The sequence below is a fragment of the Megalopta genalis genome, chromosome 11 (genome assembly GCF_051020955.1).
Source record: "Megalopta genalis isolate 19385.01 chromosome 11, iyMegGena1_principal, whole genome shotgun sequence".
Lineage (NCBI taxonomy): Eukaryota > Metazoa > Arthropoda > Insecta > Hymenoptera > Halictidae > Megalopta > Megalopta genalis.
The window spans coordinates 5,429,589-5,451,978 of NC_135023.1; the positions used below are offsets into that span (position 1 = coordinate 5,429,589).

The 22,390-nt window shown below is 48.8% G+C and overlaps 1 protein-coding gene across 1 annotated transcript in view; it reads right to left on the minus strand.

The window, feature by feature from the left end:
- Window positions 1-22,114, minus strand: part of LOC117226075 (uncharacterized) — a 52,257-nt gene extending 30,143 nt beyond the window's left edge. Inside the window, exon 1 of the mRNA XM_033480052.2 lies at window positions 20,852-22,114. Coding sequence (XP_033335943.2) covers window positions 20,852-20,954 — 103 coding nt within the window. The 5' untranslated portion in view covers window positions 20,955-22,114. The remainder of the gene's footprint in view (window positions 1-20,851) is intronic.
- Window positions 22,115-22,390: the final 276 nt, after the last annotated feature.

Here is a 22,390-nt window from a genome sequence, read left to right on the forward strand (position 1 = left end):
AGTTCAACTCGATTTCCTTCGGTTCTTTGTTGCAGCTGCGGCGATTTCTGGCACAACGTTGGAGATCAACGTTGCTTCTTTTATTGTACCGTGATTTGATTTCGGTTGAGTTTTATTGGGTAGTAAAAAGTCTGAAATGTCGCCGCGATTGGCAGTTCGTTGCTCTGCTTCGGTGCTCCCAGTTTATGGAGCTATATAGTTTCTTTTTTTCATTGATTTTGGAACGAGATTGCTTTCGGAGAGAGAGGGAGAGAGAGAGAGAGATTATTTCCGGAGCAGTGTTTATTTCGAAGTTGTGTCCGGCATCGAAGCGACGTTGTTCTTCGAGTCATATTTATCTCGAAGCGATATTTTTCTTGAACCAACATTTTCTTCGAGCGCTATCTCCATTATCGACAACGGCTTTTAAATAATAGCGACGACATCGGAGTTTCCATCGGAACGGCCGCCGTTCTCCGGGCAGCTCCGAATGAAATATTTCCGTTCGAGAATTACCGCGGCTATCTCTTTACGATTTCGAATCAGCACGTTGCAGAGATTCCTCATTTAAACAGGTTCGTTTGATAAAGCAAATTAAACGGAGAGTGAGATTCGCTGCGAGGAGGGACTGCATTAAAAGTCCGACCGTCCAATTAAGCAGGATCGGAGTTAATTAAACTGGCGATGCAACAAACTGATTTTTCAAATGAGAATTCATGAATTCCAGAAACGGATTCTACGGGGATCCGATGAAATGCGTTCGGGAGGAACGTGTGCCGGGAATGGAAGCCGAGCTGCGAAACGAATTAAAACGTAATACGAGTGCATCCTTTAATAACGCGGAACCAGTTAATCGTGTTTAATATCGACGGCAGAGGCAGACCGTTTTCACGCGATGCGAAATCATTTCCGAACGAAAAATTCCATTTTTCCGATTTAATCGCTGCTATGCCGGGCCAGTCGAACGACAATCGTTTAGTCGCTTTTTCTTCCGTTCCCCATTCACGATTTAGACGCCTCGCGTTTCGCGAACCTACGCGACTGGCCGCGCACGTGCTCGTTATTTCAGCAAGGCTGCGCTCGAATCCGCTGTTGCATTTGATTTTTTTTTGTGGGTTAACTAGCCCGGCATTCCGCTATGTTCAAAGATAAGTGGAACGGCCGCACACGGAACGCTGGAACGCTGCACACAACGTTCTTTCTTCCTGCGATTATTAAATATTTTTCAATCCTCGATCTATCAACCGCGCTCGGAACCTTTCAAAAATGATTAGCAGTTTATTCCGCGGTCTCTCGATCGATAAAGTTCCTTTCCGAAGCAACACCGACATTTTCTCTCTTTCTTTCTTCCTTCCTCTTTCTCCACTTTTCGATGCTTTCGCTCGATCTATTAACCGTTTACGAAGCTTTCGAACATTCTTCGAAAGGCGATCGTTCGGTTCCACGATCGAAAAAGTTTCCATCTAAAGTGGCACGGCCGTTCGGAGGCCTGTTAGCAAATTTCCTGTACGCAAAGTGTCACCGTGAACGTCATAAACTTTCTTGGACGAGCTCCAGCGACTATCCAAGGTAGGAATAAAAATGCACGGAGATAGTAGAGGCCGTGTAGATATCTCGAGGAGCTCGTTGGATTTCGAGGCATCGAGATCCAGAAAGGAGGGCAAGCGTTCAGGAGTGCCCGCTTCCGTTTCACGAGTGCCCCGTTCCAGTTGGCTTCTTGTCTAAGAAAATGCTTGTTTATCAAGTTCGAGACGTGGAAAATCTAACGGATTAGAGGAGCCGACTGCGTAGAACCGTGGCGAATTTATTGGCTTGCGGTTTCCATTCGCGGTGACAGATCGCGGTAGCGAGCAGGTAATTCTGCCGACGATGCCGTTTTCTTTCGTTTGATCGATACTCCTCGATGCCTAGACCAGTTTCAAGGACGAATCCAAGACTGAATCGAGGCGGCGAGAGGCGGCGAGAGGCGGACACCGGTACCCACGAACCATTCTATGTATAACCATACTGCGGATCTTACGCGTTCGCGATGCACAGGGACGTCCGTTGCAACTATTCCTGGCTCATTCGTACCGTTACATCGGACCGCGTATTTTGGCGAGAGGCAAACATCTTCCTCGTCGATTGTGCTGGACGAAGCGCCACGAAATTGTTGGTGGGTGCTCTTCGAGGATCGCACCGTACACGATTTTTCGTTCAAGATGAAGAAAAACTGTAAATTTGCTCCACGATAATGGCGTCCTTCGCTTCGTTACATTTTAGCGCAGTTAAGAGTTAAGCTAAATTCGTTTGCGCAGCATTGGAAGGCGTATCTTCGGCTCTATGTCCACGTAATTTGAAAGCCATAAGTTTACCGCAACCATTTCAAGTATATAGCGATATAAAAAATGCTCATTTTTCTGACTTTTCATTCTTTGCTGTCTCGTCTTTCGCTTGCACATTTTCAAGGAAAGAAAATGGTACTGCAGTAATGCGTCATAGTTGTAATAACTTCCTCGTCGAAGTCCACGGTGAATAACCCACAGAGAAGATGGCGAGGCTATCTCCTTAGAGCATGATCGACGAAGTTCATCGTTATCGAGCACACTCTAAATAAGATCGTCGAAGATCTTCCGAAAGACGTAACAGGAATGCCTTGACGTCACTGAAAGGAGCATTATCTTGCGTCCGGAGAGCGTGTCACAGAAAAAACTGTGAGACGCACACGATCGCCCACGACCATAAGGGTCGAAGAGGAAGCAGAAGAGGAGTCCACGAGGCAGCGAGAGAGCCACGAGAGCACGAGCACAAGCACGAGGGACACTAGGTCACAGCAAACGGTGCAACGCCCTGATCCATCCCCGTCCTCGTCTCTCCGATCTTCGCGTACCCTTCTCATTCATCTCTCTCCTCTCTCTCTCTTTCTCTTTCCTTCTGGTCGGCCAACCGGGTCCCCCTCGTGCCCCATCTTTGTCTACGGGCCCCTGTTCGAGTGTCCGCGCTTCCTCTAGGTTTAAACCGCCTCGGAACTCGGAACTTCCTGTGGCTTTGCCAGCCACGTGAAACGTGCCAGTCAGCTGTTCGCTGACTCCTCCGGTCCCCCCGCGATTTTTCTATCAATCCCCCCCTCCTCATCTCCCCGCCCTTCCGACCGACTGTTGAGCAGAGGACATTACGGATCCGACGACCGATTTTTCTCCGTTGACTTCACCGGTTCCGAAAGTTGGGACCGACTTTCCGCGTTATTTGTCAGTTGTTTCGGGACACGGAGATTCGACGGGTCTCCGCCCCGGCCGGGATGTTATTCATTTACACCCTTTGACACTCGTTTTTCGACGGTGTTTTTTTTTCAACCATGGGAGACCGTGCCCCCGTTCGATCGTCGCTTCTGTGTGTTCGACGACTAAATCGTTCCGGTATGGAAATCGTGTGCCTCCTGTAACGGTAGCTGGAACACGTTGCCTCGATATCGAAGGTCGTTTTGTTTTCGTGCTTGTTAAATAAATTAGTTTCGTTTTGTTAATCGACGTATCTGCGCGCGGAAAGAATTGTCGACGCCACGCGTACAAGCCGCAGTGGTTCGAGATGTTCGCGACCACGTTGTAGTTAGTTCCTGAGATGTTTCCGACGACATCCTGCGATACCAATTAACCGCGATAAAATTTCAAGCAAGATACAAAGGGTTACGATGTTAACAACGCCTCGAATCGGCTCGGCCCACGATTTATAAGATTGTCCATAAATTTTTTTAGATACTCCCCGTGTCAAGCAGCACAATACAGATAAATATCCCAATTTACGTAATTCGTTCGTTAAGCATCGTATTTCTTGTCGCTCTTAATTGACCCAGCGATCCTCTGGACCCGTTTTAATGGCCTCCAATTCGTAGAGCATCGAATTTTTAATTAAACCTGCGAACAAGCGAACCTTCCATCCAGATGCTCGTGCGTCTTTATCGCCTCCTCTCTCTCTCTCTCTCTCTCTCTCTCTCTCTCTCTCTCTCCCTCCCTCTCTCCCTCTAGATTCTTCCTCTTTATGAATTTCATAACCCGTTCCCCTTCCTCCTCCTCGCTTTATCGTCGCGCGCGTGCAGCCAGAAAGAAAGGAAGGGAGAGGGCCATTTCCTGTCCGCCGAGAACATACCCATTATTCTCATCAGCTGTTCGGGAACGGGACAGAGACAGAGAGAAAGATAAAAGAGAGAGAGAGGATAGAGAGGAAAGAGAGATCGAGGTGGGAAGATAGAGACGACGGGGACGCATTAAAGAGATGGGCAGAAGAGATAGGAGCGGAGGAAGGAGTAAAAGGCAGAAATGGTGACGTTGGAGTGAGAAAGTGGAGAATTAAAATGGGGCGGATATAGGCGGAGGAAGATAAATAAAAGGAAAAAGCGAGTCGTGGAGAGACGCGATTAGAAATTTTTAAAGGCAAGGAGAGAATAATGAACCGATTGAAGGAGTTCGCGCAAGGAACGGAATAAATGAAATTGCGGAGAGACAAATTTCAAAAAAAAAGGAAAAAACAGAACGAAAGGAACGCAGCTGGAAAATAAAGTTCCACGGAGAACGAAGAAGATACGTGGCATGAAACGAAGGAAGACCGAAAGAGAAAGAGCAGAGGACAGGTGGAGAAAGAGGGAATCGGAGAACTAGCAGGGCGGAGAAGTAAAAGACGCAAAAGAGAAAAAGTGGTACGCGAAAGAAGAGAAAGAAGAAAAAACAGTGGTGGCTGGACGAGGAAAGGAGAGCGAAAGAGAGACTCTCGAGAAGAAAAAGAGCAGCGAAAGAAGAAGAGAAGGCCGGGGGACGACGGCATACTAGAGAACGATTAGACTCGGCGTCCTCGTCTCGTTAACTCGGCTCCGTCTGTTTCGTTCCCGTTATCGCGTCTGCTCTATCATTATTGAACCAACGCCCCGCTATGCAAGATGTTTCCCATCTACATGGTTAACCCAATCTTGATGAAGTACAGTCCGCGCCGGCAACGCGCGAACCCGGCAACGGGGCCCGGGTCGGAACCGAGCCAGAGAAACCCGCGTAAACGATGATTAATCGCGTGACACCTCTTCTAGGCACCGAGTTCGATGAGTTATTGGCCACTCGCGGATCTCGAGAAAGCTCGGCCGGCACTTGGCAACGGTCCTTTTACAGAATTAATGGACGGCGGACCGTCGCGCGTCGCGTCCGGTTTAGATCGGCGACCTTCCCATTATTCTCGGATCGACGAAGAAAGTCGCGGTGTTCGTAATCGATTAGGCCGGCCATTATCCGATTACAGCCGCGATTAGAACACCGTGGATTAGAAACGCCGCGGACGTTTCACCAAATGCTGGTACGTTGCGTCGATGCGGACGGCGTCGATGATTTTTATCGCCTGCCAATTTCGGAACGTTCGTACTTAACGTGGACACGCTGCTGCACGTCGACGTCAGATGTTATTTAATTTAGCCAGCGAACGCCGCTCGATGCATGACTGTTTCGATTCTGCCGACGTATCTATTTCTATGAAAGCTCTTCGTCAGCTGAGTACATGCTTCGAGCGTCGCGTCACCCGTGTATGGGTGACGGAATTCCTTTCTCGGAATTCAAAATTTATTTTTAATGATCTATCGGTCGATCCGTTGCGTATTCCTTATTTGATTAAGAACAGCAGACCTATTCGATCGAATGAAATTCTTCGATTGTATGAAATTTTTGAGCTCGCCGTTGTCGCGGCAGCGAACGCGTTGGACGAACGATAAGCTAAAAAACGTATAGCGTGTTTGGTCACGTCGCGTTGAATTTGTATGTCAAGAGGTAAAGTGGAATGAAGTAGCAGACCGTAAATACGTAACTGAAAAAGAAAAGACAAAAACGACGAATTATATTTCTGGTTGGAAAAATCGAAATTCTTCGGCCGGCTCGAACGATCGCGGAGCTGGAGAGAATTCCTGGTGATTCAGAGTATTTCCGAAGGACGATGGAATCCGAAACAGAAACCCCATTAGGTTCACGCTTCCTTTCCTACCTGTTATTGCGCAACGACAGAACTATGCTCGCTATCTGTGTCCGCGGTGCATTATCGAGAGGGTTCTCCGAAACGCAGGCATTCGAGGAGAGCTCGTTAAGTTGATCGGAAACGGCGATACAGGATGTCTGCATTTCACCGGTAGAACCGGCTAGTTCCCGGCAGATATCATATTTTACTGTAATCAGTTTTCGAGCGTAGAGCCGCGGACGCCGCTTTCTAAAAATGATTTGCATGCGGCAAAAATATATTCCGGCGAGTTTGCTCGTTACCGTCGAATCGTTCCAGCCGGGACTAGAAACCCAGGAAACGGGAAAGAGAGCTCCGCGCTTTGTTCCGTTGCTCGCGAAGAACTGAAAAGCTCGAGAAAATCGATTGGGTAGAGACGAGAAAACGAGAACAGAAATCACGGAAGCGGACTGGAAGATCCGAACGATGGAAATGAAATTGGAAGAAGTTGCTTTTCTCTTGCTAAGAAATTGGACAACGATCGAGCAATAATCGAAGCGGATATTTTATTATAATTGTTAGACCGTGGATCTTCGTGCGAAATGAAAATTGTCTCGATCGTAAGACACAGAAATTAAATGGAATTGTGCTTCCTTCGATAACTCGAATAAGTCGAAAATCCTTTTATTGTTTATTTTGTATTTAACCCCTTCGATGAAACAATCTTCGTCGTATCTCGCGTCTATTCGAAGCCCAAATTATTACTAATACACTGTGTACGGCATTCCGCGAGTGCGCGTGTTCGCAGAAAGCCGTCGCGAAATCTTCTTTTTGCAGATTCCGCGCACAATAAGTACAATGAAACGGCCTCTCGAGTAAAATATACATCGGCGAAGAGGACTCGTTGGAAATTCGAGAAAGTCTGAAAGCGGTCCACTTGAATGTTCGAGGAAAAAATCTTTCGGAGTTGCTCAAAGCGTCTGCCTCTCGGGGTCCGACTTCAAAGAGGCTACTCGAGGAATTCCGCGGAACTTCTTTTTATGAAAACCGCGGATAGGTCTGGCGAGTCTGCGAAACGTCAGAGTCGGTTTGGATCGTCGGGAGTCGGTTTCGCGGCTTTTTGCCGCGTGGTCGACGGATTTTTTGCGAGCGCACGTGTTTCGCCGTCGTCCACAAATTAATTAGCGACGGCCGACGAACGAGGAGTCGCGCAGCCGGTCTCAAGTGGGTGTAATTAGACGCCCTCGCTTCGTTCGCGGCGCTCGCAGCGCGGCGCGACGCGGAGACCGCGAGCGACGTCGTACGAAGCGAAAAGAAAGCTAAAGCTCTCGACGAGCGATGTAAACGACGGTGCACAGAGAGGAAAGAGAAAGCCAAGAACGGTGCGTCCGAATAGAAAACGATCTCGTCGAGATACGTACGTGTAAGCACGCGCGGATGTGTGGACGCGCGTGTTCGCCCGCGCGCGCCTGTATATGCATCGTACACAATTTCGCGTTTTCAGACGGTTCCGTCCGCGAACCGTGAAAATAATCGCGCGGTCATTAATATTGATCGCGATTAAACAATAGCGAAAATATTTACCGGTTGCATTTAAACAGTCTGTTTATTAATTATACATGCGGCGCGGCACGGCGCGACGACGATGGCGGACTGCCGCCGATTGTCTAAGGGGAAATCTGGCTTTTTCTTCGCCATTGTTTACTCTTTAGTTCCCAAGCCGATTCTCGAACAAATTGAACGGGGAACGATCGATCTCGCCCGGTGCCATCCAATTGGTAACGAGCACGGTTAAATTGCTAACGCGATCTCGTACAATCTATCGACGTTTTACCGGAGAAATTCTGAGTTACGATTGTAGTTTATGATCGCTGTAAGTAAACGTCGCATAAAAATCGTCGGTATTCGCGCAGACAAAATGCAAAACCTGCAGCAGTGATACCTCAATGATAGTTCGGTGGACGGTATCGGCGATCAGCACCCAATAACGATGAATTACGTAAGTCGGGATATATAGCGCGGTACAGGAGCACACCATAAACTTTTCGCGAGGAATTTCTTCTGCGTTCCCGTCAACATAATTCCGAAATTATGTAACAAAAAAAGCGCGTCGAGATAGCCGAGGAGAAAAACGCAGCGAGAGAGAGAGAGAGAGAAAGAGAGAGATAGGGAGGGGGCGGGAGAGAAGGGAACGCGCAAAGCATCGCGGAACAGTTTGAAACACAGTGAAAGTGTAGCCAGTCAGTCAAAAGGCTCTCGCGCACATATGTTCCAACAAGAAAATATAATTCGATTCGGAAGAAGCTGCAAGAAACGAGCGCGACGACGACGACGACGACGACGAAGAACGATGAGCGGCTTCGTTCTTTTCTCGTCTCCGATCGTAGATCCTGGATCGCGTAGATCGTGGCGAGCACGACTCGCGCGCGAGCCGAGCCGAGTCGAGTCGAGTCGAGCCGAGCCGAGCCGAGACATTTTCACAACCGCTTTTCCCTCGCGAGGACTGGTTGCAAATACAGGGAGCGAGGGAACCCGCTCTATTGCGAGCTCCAGGGCCGTCTCATCCTGGGCCCACGAAATTTCATTCAGAAAAATTCTCGGCCGTGCCGAATATCGTTTATACGAAAGTTCAAATGGAATCTCGAACAATGTCTTCGCTTTTCGTCTGCGTTTTCGAATAACAATGATTTAGCCCAAGAGGGTCCCCTCCAGATTTTTTGGATCTAGAAGTCGAAAAGATCTCGTGTACCGAGAGAGTGTTTAGAAGCGAAAACAGTTTACGCGTCGACCAGGAACGCCAGTCCGTGTGTCGGAATGATCGAGAATCGAGGCAGACTTCGATTGAAAGTGTCTTTTAAACTCGGAAGATTGTTTTGCATTGAAACAAATGGATCCAGGAGTCAGAAAGGCGTTGAACTTTTTTTAAGAACGATTTGGAACTCGGTCCGCCTCCGATTAATTCAAAGGAGAGATCAATTTGTACAGGGACTATCTGTACTTGACCTTTCACCTTCGTATCTGGTGTTTCGCCTTCAAAACTTTTGCTACCGAGCCAATCGTTCAATTTACAATAACTTGCGATATAACCCAACCGCGACAACTCCTCTAAACGGTATCGTCCCTCGTTCTTTGTTCCACCTGTTGCCGAATATTTTCGTAAAAACGTGAAGGGTTCGGGGTGAAGGGTGGGGCTGACAAAGATACATTTAAGGCCTAGGAGAGACAGGATGCGGCCCTGTAGCTTCGTAGAAATCCAGCTTAAAGGGGGTCGGACGCGAGCTGCGAGCAACGAGCAACGTGCAACGGCGACAAGCAACGAGCGACTCGTCGTCGGAGGCTGTCGAGAGAAAATGGCCTAGCGCCGGGGGAAAAAAGGGAGGATCTTGCGTGGAGAACGGGAGGAACGGGGGAGCGACTTAATAAACATTCCAAAGAGGAAAAGATCGCGGCGAGCCGACAAAAAGTTTCGAAAGCACTCGTTCTACACCGCGGGATCGAATAATCGGGCGACGATTTCTTCTCGATCGGAGGCGCTCGGTTTCCGGTCCGCGTGCCTCCGACTGGGAAACGAGACCGGCCGAGGGAAACCTGATTAATAGTCTGTCGACGCTGCACAGGAACTTATTCGCGAAACGCGCGATCGATTCGGAATCGAATTCGATCGTCTAGATCGCGCTATTCTGATCTTTACCGTGAACGAAAATGAAATTTCTCCGTGATTTTGACTTTGAATTATCGCGCCCTGCATTGGAAAAACGGCGATCGAACGAAGAGATCGATTAGGGAATCATCGGAAAACAGCACACCACACACCGTTTGTTGGTGTTCGTAAAACCGCAAGGGGCTGCAACATTTTTCGAGAGTTCCGGTGGCAGCGTTTGACGGAGCGAGCGTTCTTTTTACTTGGGAACAAAAAAATCTGTTGGCAGCTGGTATTTACCAGCACCGTTTGGGAGCAGCGAGCGGACGAAGGGAGTCTCGGTCCAGCGTTCGTTGAACGTTGAATAATTCCGGATGCTTTATCATCCGTGGCCGTGATAACGAGCAAGGAACAACGAGATAACGGCTGGTTCTGCGTATGAACAAGAGTCGGCGCACCATTGTGCTACTATTTCTGGCCGGGATCGCGTGCAACGGTTGCTCGTATTTAACCAGTTGAACTCTATGCAAAATCCATTTAGATAAGGCCCGTCGCGAATAATTAATACACGTTTGACGAACGACGGCGCGGCGCGGCGGTTCGTAGACGTGCACGCCCCGCGATAGCCTTCGACGGCTGGAGTTGTTGTTGTCTCTCGATTCGCTCTGCTTTCTCGATTCTTCGGACCTTCTGTCAGCTATCGATTAGCGGAAAAAATCGACCGCGATTCTTCGTCCAATTAACGCGGAGATTGGACGACCGGTGACGCTTCCAACCCGAACTACGCGGCTCGCTCGATTTAGCAAAATTCCTTTGATTTTCCCAGTGCCCGAGAATCCGCTGTTTTCGATCGTATCGACAGAAGAAATCGGCTTAATTTGTTAACTAATTAATACAGACGAATTCTTTGGGTCAATGGAAAGTCAACTTTTACTTCTTTACTCGAGTATGTAATTTATACGAGAATTTCCAATTAATTAACTTGGTTCAATTATTTCAATTTTCCTTTCGGACAACGAAGAAAAATTGTAACGCGCAAAAATGTACGATTTTTCTTTTACCAATTACCGATCCATTCGCGGTTCGATCAATTTCTCGGTCGCGACAAAAAAATGTGTAATTTCTGATGCAATTAATTTCAAAATTGCCTCTCCGTTTTATCCGTCCAATCGTCGAAGCGATAGTCGTTTAATTCTTCGTCCAATTAACGCGAAGAGACAGTCCGCGTTCGCTCGGTCCAAAAATCGATCGATCGCCGTCCAATTACCGTCGATGAATTTCTCGCATTTCGAATCGAACGAGCAAGGAGAAATCGCGAGGCTCTTCGTCGATTAACGCGAACAGAACCGTGCGCGAATTTTCGTCGAGTCGATTGCGAAAAATCGTGCCGATTCGGATCGATCGCGGACAGATCGGGAGCCGCGGAACGGGCTCCGCAGCCGCGAATTCTGAAATTAGAAAGCGAATATGATCAAGGCCTCCTCTCGTCGGTTAATTCTGATCTATCGACGCGCAGAGAAAGACGGAAAGGGAGAGATCGATTAAAAAAGAAGCGCGTCGAGTTTTCTTCGACAGGATTTCACCGTAGCAATGCGCGGCCCTGTGGACTCGGCGTTCGAGCGACAGGATCCATGATCGATCCGGGATCGATCCCCGATCCACGGAGTCTCGCGCGCTTTTACTCCGGCAACGGCGTTCCATCGATTAACTGTAATTTCTTTTGTCATTACTGGACCAACAGTCTCCTGCACCGTTGGCATTTAGAAACTCGTAAATCTCCGCGAATTCTTTCGCGGCAATTTCTCCATTTAGGCTTCCGCAAATTCGCGGATCCGGGAGAACGCAATTCTCTTTTTTAGTCGCTAGCAAATTGTAAATAGAATTTGCGTCGATATCGATGAATTTGTGTAGATGTTGCTTGCAAATGTTTCGGGCGAAGGTATGCTGCACGATAAAATATTAGTTTCGAGGCCGGTGCACGGCGATCAGGGCTTATCATTACTACCCACCGATCACGGCGGTCGTTGGAGGGATCGAAGGAGATCTACCGATCACCTTGCCGCACCTGCGATTTTAATTATCTTCCTCCGTTTCCTTTTCTGTTCGCCCCGATGGAATTTCTTCGACGGTCGTTAAAAAGCGATCAGATTTTGCACGGATCCGCCGTGAACGCGAGCGTTTCTGCGGCCGGCAAGGTCGGATCTCGGACTCGCTTTCAAGATCAGCCCGATCACAGCCCGGTACACCTCCAAAAGCAGCCGTTCCGTCTCTTTTACGTAGGCCCGCGCCGATGAAAGTGAATCATTGGAAGTCGCCCACCGGAACGACGGGCGTCCCCGGACGCCCACGTCCCTCTCTCGGACACCTGTTTACCTGCAAATAAGAGCTGGAAGAGGAGTCGTTCCGCTTCCCTGGTTTCCCCTGGCCAACGAACAGTTTCTATTGGCTTTTGACCAGTCGCCGTTCGATCGCCGTTCCGATAGAAATTTCGTTCGAGCGTCGAAGAGTAGTCGAGCGTGCCTCGACTCGGCAAAATATTTTCCTCCGCGGATTTCCTGCGCCCGGATACGCCGCAATCGTCGGGAATCCGTAAAACATGAATTTCGCGAAGTACGGTAATGTGTCTGTACCCTAACCGACGCTCAGATTGCGCACAGAAATGGACAATTTGGGAAGAGGAGATACGATTATTCGAGCCTTGCAGCTCGTAACAGCTCTGTGGACAATCCGAGCGTCGACTAGAGAGACATTACCGTATAACGTAGCTTCCCCTCGTTCTCGAATCACCGGGATCGATTAATAGACGATACGGAATTTTTAATAATCGTTGGATGCCCGAGTTCTTGCGCAAGAACGTAAGTTTGCGCAGAGTTTTAAAGCTGAATTGCAACGAACGCAACATTTGCATCGCCGATGACTCACTGACGAGTGTACAGCGGATTGTGCGCACTCGCGGCAACGTGTATTGTTAGCTGCCCAGCATCGGTGCATTACATTGTTGATAAGGCACAGTTCCCCAACGTGCCAATTCACCGAATTAATCTCCAACCTCGAGCGCTTCGATAATTCGATGTAAACACCAGCGTAATTTTACACGGAGTATATGTATAGCTGTACTCTGCTTTTCCAGACGATACATGAACTGTATTTTGTAACGGTTATCCGATCGCGCGGCTCCAGCGCGGAGACGGCTCGACGTCGCCGATTTTCTCCGATGGGATTACCTATCTAGGACGATATTATTCATAAATTCACTTTCCAATATTAATGATAATCAGCGTCGAGCTTTTACGGCGATTGCACGATTAAACGGGTCATCGGGTGTGAAACGGGCTTGATGCTATTTTCTTTTCACCGCAAAACTATCTACATACAATGACCTACTCGTGTGCATTCACTTTCAAATACTATGATTCTCCTTCGCGATAAAAAGGTGTATCGATTTCTGAGGAATCCTTCGGATTGTGTTCTTGGCTCTCGTGTGAAAACGAGTAGGACTCGTTTGTTCGTCCGTTCGTTCGGTGTTCCATTCCTCTGCAACGATCGCTGTCTTCTTCGCAGCGTATTGTATTCTTTTATCCGAATGTTTTTTTTTCTTTTTTTAAAGCGATCGTACGTTTCTTTCCAATGGTCGGTGTAAAAAGGTACATTTTTCTTCGATCAATTGCCTAATATAATTATTTTCGCAAAGACAAGAGATAGTTTTTGCAAAGACAAGGAATATATCGCTGAATTTTTTTAGGTCGCGAAGTCGTTCTTGCTGTTAAAACAGGTCGACCGTGAAAGGGGCATGAAGTTGCTCGAATAAATTATGTTACTACGGTAATACTTTCCTTTCGGACAATGATAATGGGATTCCTGGCGAATTGTTTAGCGGATTGCAGGCATTCCGCTAATCAACTCGATTTCTAAAATCTCCGATGCTCCGTGATTTTACAGCTCTCAAATTCTGCTCCGCGATCATCCTCGAACTGATCGCAAAGAAGGAAAGGTACCATTGTTATTTATAAAAAAAAAAGAAAAAGAAGAAGAAAAAAGAAATCCTACACGGCTGCGATTAATAAGATTTCTCGAAGAAAGGAAGAGCCGAGGCATCTGCTCGAATGGTCTGAATCGAGGGATCGCGGTTCCGCCAGGTGTGGAAAGGGCTTTAGACGATCGTTTCCTCGTACGTGGCGGTCTTCGTGTCTCCGTCTTCGCTCGACGCGAAGAAGAGCGGCGCGAGGCGCGCGGCGCGCGGCGCCGACACACAGAGGAGCCTCGAATGGTAAATGGCACGACCGGGTCGACCATTTGAATCCCGAATACGTGTAAAGTGTAAAAGAAGACGGCCGAGCATTTAGTGAAAGGCAGAACGCGAGTCTTCCGTGGCCGAGATTCGATTCGATCGACGAACCTAAGTCACGATGTCGTTTCTTCGCAACTTGCACTCGATCCTCGGGCGCGTTCAACGACACGTCGCTACTCCGATTCTTTCCCCATACGATTTTTCATCGCTTCTGCGCGGCCAATCGTCTCCCCTCGGCTCTTCTGGATCGTTTCATTAGCGTCGGACGCCGGGGAAATTCTAAACAACGATCGTCGCGTCGCCTCGCGGGGCTTCGGTCTCTTTTTAGCGATCGCGTTCGCCTTTGAGAGAGGCGGCTCCGATCGACGCGCATCGACTTAATTAGTCCCTGGATGCTGACCAAGTCGATCGGTATTCCGACGATGCTGGTTTCCTGTGTCGCTTCGATACCCGCGTCTCCGGAGCTCGTTGATCCCGTGGCATTTCGTTAATTAGGTGTTAGAACAGCCTGCCGGAGCTCCGTTCGCGTAGAACCGCGGTCTCCTCCGCGTTCTTGGCTACGCGCGAGTATTATCTTGCTCCCCCTTCTCGCAGGCTTTTATGAAAGAAATCCTGAATAACCGCGATCAACGTTTGAAACTGGAAAGTTAATACGTACCCGGTGAAACTTTGTCCTCCGAGAAAGAACAGTTGTCCGTATCGTTTCCTAAATTTCACTTTATCCTTTCGGTGTTCCAGATCCGACCGTTTCTTCGGCGTCATCGTAATTTCTATGTTTTTGCTAGACAAGATTTTGCGGAGCGTTTCGCTAGCGACGTTTAATCAATCCGCCGTTGCAACACAGTTTCTTCGGGCATCCTTTCTTACATAAATAGCCGTATCGACCTGTTTGCCGGCACTTATCCATTACAGGATACAACAGAGCTAACAAAAGCTAACGAACCGAAGCTCCGATTGGCGGAGCGCTCGAAATTAACCAGTCTCGCGCGCGATCCGATAATCGAAGTAATTTGAAGACACGGCTTTCGGTCGTTTCGCGAGGTTAAATTCGAAAAAAAAACGCCGAAGGAATGTCGTTTCCACGGGATCGTCGGAAATTGGTACCCTCGCGCCGACAGCGCTGCGCACCGTGATCGCGATCGTCGTCGCGATCGCGATCGTGATTCCCGTTGCGTGCACGCCATTGGGATTTAGGTCAGAGCGTCGAATTAAGTACGGTTCACAAGTGCTATTGACGAAAACCCGCTGCGACCGGGGATTAAGATGTATACACGGAGATAATGTTTGGACCCCATTCGTCGAGTTTCTTCGACTGTCCGCGAATCCTTTCACAGCACACGGCCGATCCTCCTGAGAAGTTTGCCCTCTTGCGTCAATAGTTCTGCGGCAAGTAATCCCGTAGGTAAGCGGTTTTCGAGGATGCGATCGTTCAACAGCCACGTATCTATCCGGATCCTCCGATCGATTCGACGATCTTGATAAATCGGGCACGCTCCAGTTGCCTCGTTAGTTACTCTTCGTCCACTTCGATTCCGTGTTCTCGATCGAACGCGTCTCTGCTTTTCCGTCGAACAATTCTGTCGTCCTTCTGTCGAGAGAAGAAGCACGACGATATGCGCGTCTTCTTCGAGGTTGAATTCAATTTTTCCATGCGAAATTGCTTGTATTTGCTATAAAAACTGTAAAACGTCCGATTCCTTTCACGTGTTCTTGTAGGATATATTTCTTCGAAGCGTGACACAGTTAGGCTTCGGATTCGATGGATTTGCGACAGAGAAATGAAAGAGAGTACAAGGATGATTTATGAAAATCATTGCAGGAAGAAGCAACTTTCTACCGAATTTCTGCTTTCCCATAGAACTCGCGCGGATCGCTTTAATCTCGCAGAAAAACTGCGATGCTATTATCGAGGATGAAAAATCGTAAAATACACGAACACCGACAGGGTCGAAGAACAGAGAACGCAGTAGCAATTCTCGCAACATTGTCTCACACTGGCACTCGTTCCGAGATCGATGCCTCGAGTAGCCCAGACATGGGGATTCGATGGGGAATCCTCCGGCAAGGTTGCAGCGGCTGCAAAAAAAATCGAGTTAGCAGCCCCGACACCTCGAAGATCCTGTTCCTGTGCCGCACACGCGGACACCGAAGTGTGAAACGTGTGTCACCATTTGCGGACACTCGTGCGTGCCCCTTCGACGGGGCCCCATTGGCTATTTACCCTCAGAAAAACCGTCTACAGGCCCTCGAGCTGCGACTCGCGTTTCGCGAAAAATCGCCGCGAATCCCCGAGGCGAGAAAGACAGAAACGGAAGAGCGTCCGAGGGAGACGAAATCCGAAGGGTGGCTACCTCTCTAAGTTGTCTACAGTAATGTCTCCGTAACTGACGCTCAGATTGTGCAGAGAAATAGGGCAATTTGGGAAGAGAAGACACGATTATTCGAGCCTTCTAGCTCGTTTTTTATAAGACTCGAGTGTAAAATATATTTAAAAAGCTTCCCGAGAGGATCGTTAAGAATCCGTTAAGAGCATCGACGAATTATTTATATAATTATTATATAATTCATAGCAGGACTCCTGATCATGAGATCAAATTTTCCGACGAATTGTTTAAGCTCGCTGAATCTTCATTGGCACGCGATAACGACGAGTGGAAAGGGAAAAGCGTTTCCTCTACATCGCTCTAGATTAATTGTCTCTCGGAGGACCGTTAGAAGAGAAAGGGCCTAGGATAATTGCGCGCGCGGGGAGGAACGGCAGGGATTGGTAGGGATTCAGCGGCGCGACGTGTCTCGGTCTCGACCGCGTCAGAACCAGTACAGGTGTGTACACGCGTTAATAGACTCACCTGCTTTCCTTTTACTGTTTCTTGACCTGCCGTAAACGATGGAATTTAGGTACTCCACTTGCCGGCTACAATTAACCATCCGCATAACAAACGTTCTGACCTAAACATCGACGGGATCCGTCAACTTCGACGTATCCGGGGCGCGGCTCTAATTTTCACCTCGCGGACACGGACCGCGAATCGCTCGACTGCGAATCCACGCGTTCGCGAGAGGGGGCGAGTGAAAGATAGAACGGGGAAAGTATCGGGGGAATTTGATAACGTTTCGCTGTACGTTGTCATTAACTTGTTCAGATATTTTGTGGAGAAGAAGCGAGTTTCGATCTAACTGCTGCTAAGCTACGCCGCACGGTAGAAACGTCTCGGCAGCGGCAAGCGAAGAAAATTTCATTTCCGAAGAAAATTCGAGAGTTTCTAAGTCTCCTTAATTGCGCGCAATGGCGATAAAAACGTCGAGGATTAGGTCTCCAGTCGAAAGAATGAAATAAAATGGCACATCAAATATCGTATTCGAGATAGCAATTTTACGCTCCAATCGGTTATCTTTCTCGTGGAACAACGAGCGGAGAGCTTCGATTATCCGGAGAATAAAAACTAATTGGATTCTCGAGTGCACCAACTTCCGCGTGCCCGATAAATCTTTTCGGAAATAACGATAAACGTTCTTGTGTCAATTTTAATAGATTTCGAGTCAGACCGCTTACTTATGTTCTCCGTCGATGACTCCTTTAATTGTAATCGCACAACGTCCACAAAGCCGCGCAACAAATACTCCAAGTCGTATATCCCAGATTAGATATGTTCCTTATCGATGCGCAAATAAATCGAGTCGGACACGATCGAAATACTATGCGTGTATCATCTACGCGCCGCAGCGTTGTTTCGCGCGAACTGGAAACGGTAACGCCCCATTTCTCGTTAGCGGACTTTAATGATAAACGTTGCGAGGACACGGTGATGAGTTATGTAGTTCAATCATTTTTAGAATAATCGGTACAAAAGGAACGTTACCGCGTAATCCACTTCCTCGGCGAGTACCGTGCATCGCCAGCAAAAAATCAGCTTCATGGAACAAGATTTATTTTTTGCCAAGCTGGATTGGACATTCGGATCGAATTGAACTGTCTAAAAAACTTTATACAAGGTTCTACCGGCCTTGCACCGAATGTCGAATACTTTCGTCGTTGCAAATTCTGTTAAACTGGGGGAAAATTTTGGTTTAAAGCACGACGAAGCTGTCCTAAAATTGTACGCAAACTTTCAACACCTTCTGCTTAATTGCAAGCGTTTACAAATTTATTTTACCTCGGATTGAAAATTGCGCAGAAGCGTCGACGTTCGACCTCCGTTTCGAGTAGAATCGAAGCAGAATTTCAAGGGTTCGGAACGGAGGTTTCTAAACAGCCTGGAGGCGGACGTCGGGAAAAAATGGCGCCACGAAATTCTTGTGGTCTGCGTTTTTCCGCCGGCTAGTCGACGGAAACTCGCAACCTCTGGTTCGATTGACAATTCGTGCACCGTAACCCGGTATCTGGGCTACCGTGGTGTAACGGGATACTTTTACGCGGTTACCCGCACCGGGGAACATGAAAACTGGCTGGCCTAAGTAAGCGCGGCCTGATCGCCGTTTCTTTTTCCAGCGCCGGCTCGGAGAGGATCGTGATCCTAGCCCTGACACCGTCTCCGCGATCGTAATGTCAGGGTTGACGACACCTGGGCTAATTTCGCGCCATAACCGGCGACGACTTTGAGTTTTATGCGAGTCCTTCGCGTTCCTCCTGCCCTCCGGAATCCTGTAGACCCGGCATTCCATACGCGATACGCGAATTCGGATTACCATTCCAAACAGCTTAGTCAGCCGAGACCTTTTTGGATTTGTCACGGGTCAGGCTATTTTGGAATTTTTGACACAGTTCACTTTATGGCGCCATTCTATAGCGCGCTCTCCGAATTTTATCGGACTTACGACAGAGGATATTTTCAACGCTAACAATTGGTTTCATATTTGTTATTACAAAATAGTAATAAAGACTGTGAAGATCCTACTACAATCAAACTTAGGAAACCTTGTGCCAAACGAAACACAGTGTGATAGAATTTGAATATAGAATTTTAGGATAGATTTAGAATAGATTTTTTAGAATTTTTAGAATAGAATTTGATGCGAGGTTCTGTGACATTTTTATTCGATTTCTATCGTAGTTTTTGATCTCGACAAGAAAGAGAAGTTGAACGAAAGTGAATTTGTTCCCTCCGACGATTTCAGCCTGTCAGAAATAGTACAACGAGGCAAAGTTTGCTCAACGTTGAGGGAAACGTTAATGGAGAGACTCGTTTAGCGATTGATGTCCTAATGACTCGCATTCTCATCGAACGGTTCTAATTATTTCCCCCCGCCGAGCCTGAATAACGATCAAACGGATGGCCCGACGAAGATGCAACGAGAAAGTGCTACAAACTAGACGAAGAAACGCGGCTCGCTTGGCGACAGGAGAGCGAGGACGTTCCTCGTCGCACGCGAAAACACCAACTCACCATTCACCGGCCTCCTCGGCCCCGATCCTTGTAATATTATCGATGTTATGATTCATTGGGCCGTGTTGTTACAACACTCGGTCTTATCAGGTCGTAACTCGAGGCGCTGTTTGTAACGAGAGTGAACGCTCGCTTGATCCCTGAAACTTCTAATCTACGTACTCTCGGGTACAGTAATGTCTCCCTAATTGACGTCCAGGTTGTCCCGAAAAATGGACAATTTGAGGAGAGGAGATACGATTGTTCGATCCTTGCGGTTCATTTTTATAGTCACGAATTGTCAACAGCTGGCTGCAAGGCTCGAATAATCGTATCTCCTCTTCCCAAATTGTCCATTTTTCTGGACAACCTGGGCGTCAATTAGAGAAACAGTACAGTACCCAGGAGTACGGTAATTCTGGATAGATTCTCCACAGAAAAGGAGAGGAAGAGAGAGAGAGAGAGAGAGAGAGAGAGAGAGAGAGAGCGAGAGATCCTTCGATCGATCAATTAGTTATCGATTCAAGCACTCCAAACGAAGTGGTAATCGTGAAAAATGGAGCGACCATACCCGGGTGAGCCGTTGCGATAACGAAGATTAGACGGCCGGCGGAACAGTGACCTAGGTCGTGACTCGGCCGTCGATTTTCTAGTTAAGAGTTAGGCTAATATTTGCCGAGCGAACAGTTTGCTGTCTCCGAAACTTTGTACAATGTCTTCGTGTCGTAGCTCTATCGCGACTACCGTGCTCCGCGGATTCGGTGATTCCTCTTTCGCTTGAAAAGGTGTTCGTTCATTCGTTTCGCTAATTATTTCGGGGAGATCGCAGAGGAATAGATTTCAAATAGCTTCGACGATGAATCAGAGGATAGCTGACGAAGTTTTGGCGACTTCTGGAATTCTAGGAGACATTCGTAGTCCGATAGAGCCCCTATTCTATCTAAACTAGATTAGGTATCTCTCCAGTGAACGTTCGGTTTGCCTGCTTCATTCAAAGTTCGCGTAGCCTAGCGTGGCTGTTTCATTGAGCAGGCTCTACATATAACATGGTTTGCTCGCGATTGTCGATTCATTTGGAGTGCAGCGTGGAGTGCAGCGTTCAAAGTGCAGCGTGGTGCAGTGTCTAAATCAGTGAACAAATTAGACGGTCCCGATGTGTACTTGTTCTGCGCGGTGTTTAGCGAGAACGCGAACGACATTGGTTAAATCGAGACAGTTGTTCGTCGTCGAAACGGATCCTAGGACGTGCTCGAAATTTATGCGATATCGAACAAGTTCTAGACGATGCTAAATCAAAGAAACCTTGACATAACACCTGACCGAAAAACCAAATTAAAAAGCTACTTGAAAACGTCGTTTAGCTCTATTATCAGCTCGCCTCGGAAGCTTCGTTTCGTTTAAGCGCACCGTGAACTCGGAATAGTTTTCGAAGCAAGCCGAGACAGCACGGTTGAACAAGTGAAAGCCTAGGAATGATTACGCTCGCGTTGCCTAACAATATCAAGCACGCACAACTTCCTGAACAAGGACGGAAGTGTGGCCGCGATGAAACGATACGGTGGCAGATGTTGCGCTGTGGTAAAACCACCCCTGTCGCTCCGCCGATTCCGAGGAGGACGAACGCTGGTAAGCGAGATCAAAACTCACCCCTAATTTTGGTCTCCTGCGGATCCAGCGGCGGGAACCGTGGGTGGCTCTGCTGTCCTGGTTTTTTCAGCAGGACACCCACAACCTGCGGCGCCATCATCATCCTGGCGAAATCCTCGGGAACCCTTCTCCCGTGGCTCAGTTCCGGCGAGTCATTTCGGATCCGGCACTCCGGCACAACCACTGCTTTATTCTATCTTTTCTTTCCGGCGCGGCGCGGAGCGGCGCGTTTAGTTCGGCTCGGCTCGGCTCGGCGCGGCGCGGCGCGGAGGATCGGTTCTCCCTCGCGGGGACCGCCTACTCGGTCCGAAATTAACCCGGTCGGGTATGGGGCCAACGAACGAGGCACACCGGGACCGGGACAGCGGCGAAAGAGTGCAGCTGCCGATCCGTTCAGTTTAGACCGTCTGTCGCTTTATTGGCCAAGGCGACGTGTCACTTTAGCGCGTAGAACAAGGCGCCAGACGAGACGAAGCCGGGCCCCTTTCCACTCTCTGTTTAGAGGCTTATCTCCGTTGTCCCCTGGCACATGCGAGCGTGACCTTATCGGCCGTCGGAACGACCGAGTCCGGTCCAACGGAAATTTCGTCTCTCCTATTTCGTCTTTCGTCTCGCGATCGGATGTCGTCGCTCGGCGCTATCGGGATTCGTTCGACGGGCCGACAGGAAACCGAGGCCCGCAGCTTCGGCGGTGCTTTTGGCTCTATGCTGCAGCATAGGATCACCTGTTGACGTCGTGGTAAACGATATCGCCCCCGTCCCACGACAATGGCGGTCGCGACGGAGCCTGGAATTGCCGGAGATAACGTTATCGGTCGGTTTCGCCTTCGACGAGCCGTTAATGAGCTCGGGTATCGGTCAGCACGCGATACGTGCGAACGGTTAACTTTTCACAAGCGACCCGATTCGACGACTGTCCGGCAACCTGGATATCGGTCCGACCACGACAAACCGAGCCTCTCACCGCTGTTCCTCACCGCGGAGCAGCTCCGACGCGCCGAAACAACTCGAAAACATTGTCGAATCTCTTCGGCACTCGACACTGTCACAATTCGTGTTGCTCGTGGTCAAGGGACGAAACTCGCCGCGAACGACCCCCCAAACCCCCCGACGGAAAAGCGCTGTCAACGATCACTGGCACCCTAGGGATCCCCAAGGAGGATCACACCGGGAAGGGAAGGTCTGTGCTCGCAGCTGACACCGGGGAACTAACATCGTCGATACAGCATGGCGCGCGCACGGCGAACGACTAAACTAAACAGACGCGAGGCGAGACGCGAGAGAGTGCATCGTGCCCACCGCCTCTCCTCTCTGTGCCCCCACTATGTCGTCGGTCGCCGGGTTTCTCTTTCTCTCCCCCTTTCGGCAACCCCTGAAGCTTCCTCGTTCGGATCGCGACCAACCCTTTCGTTCGGTTTCGCCGGTGGCATTCGATCGTCCGGTGGCATTCACGATTTTTGACAGCTCGACCACCCGCGTCGAACGAGGCTTCGAAGATAATACGAGGCCATCTCTTTTCCAGGTATTCAGATATTTATC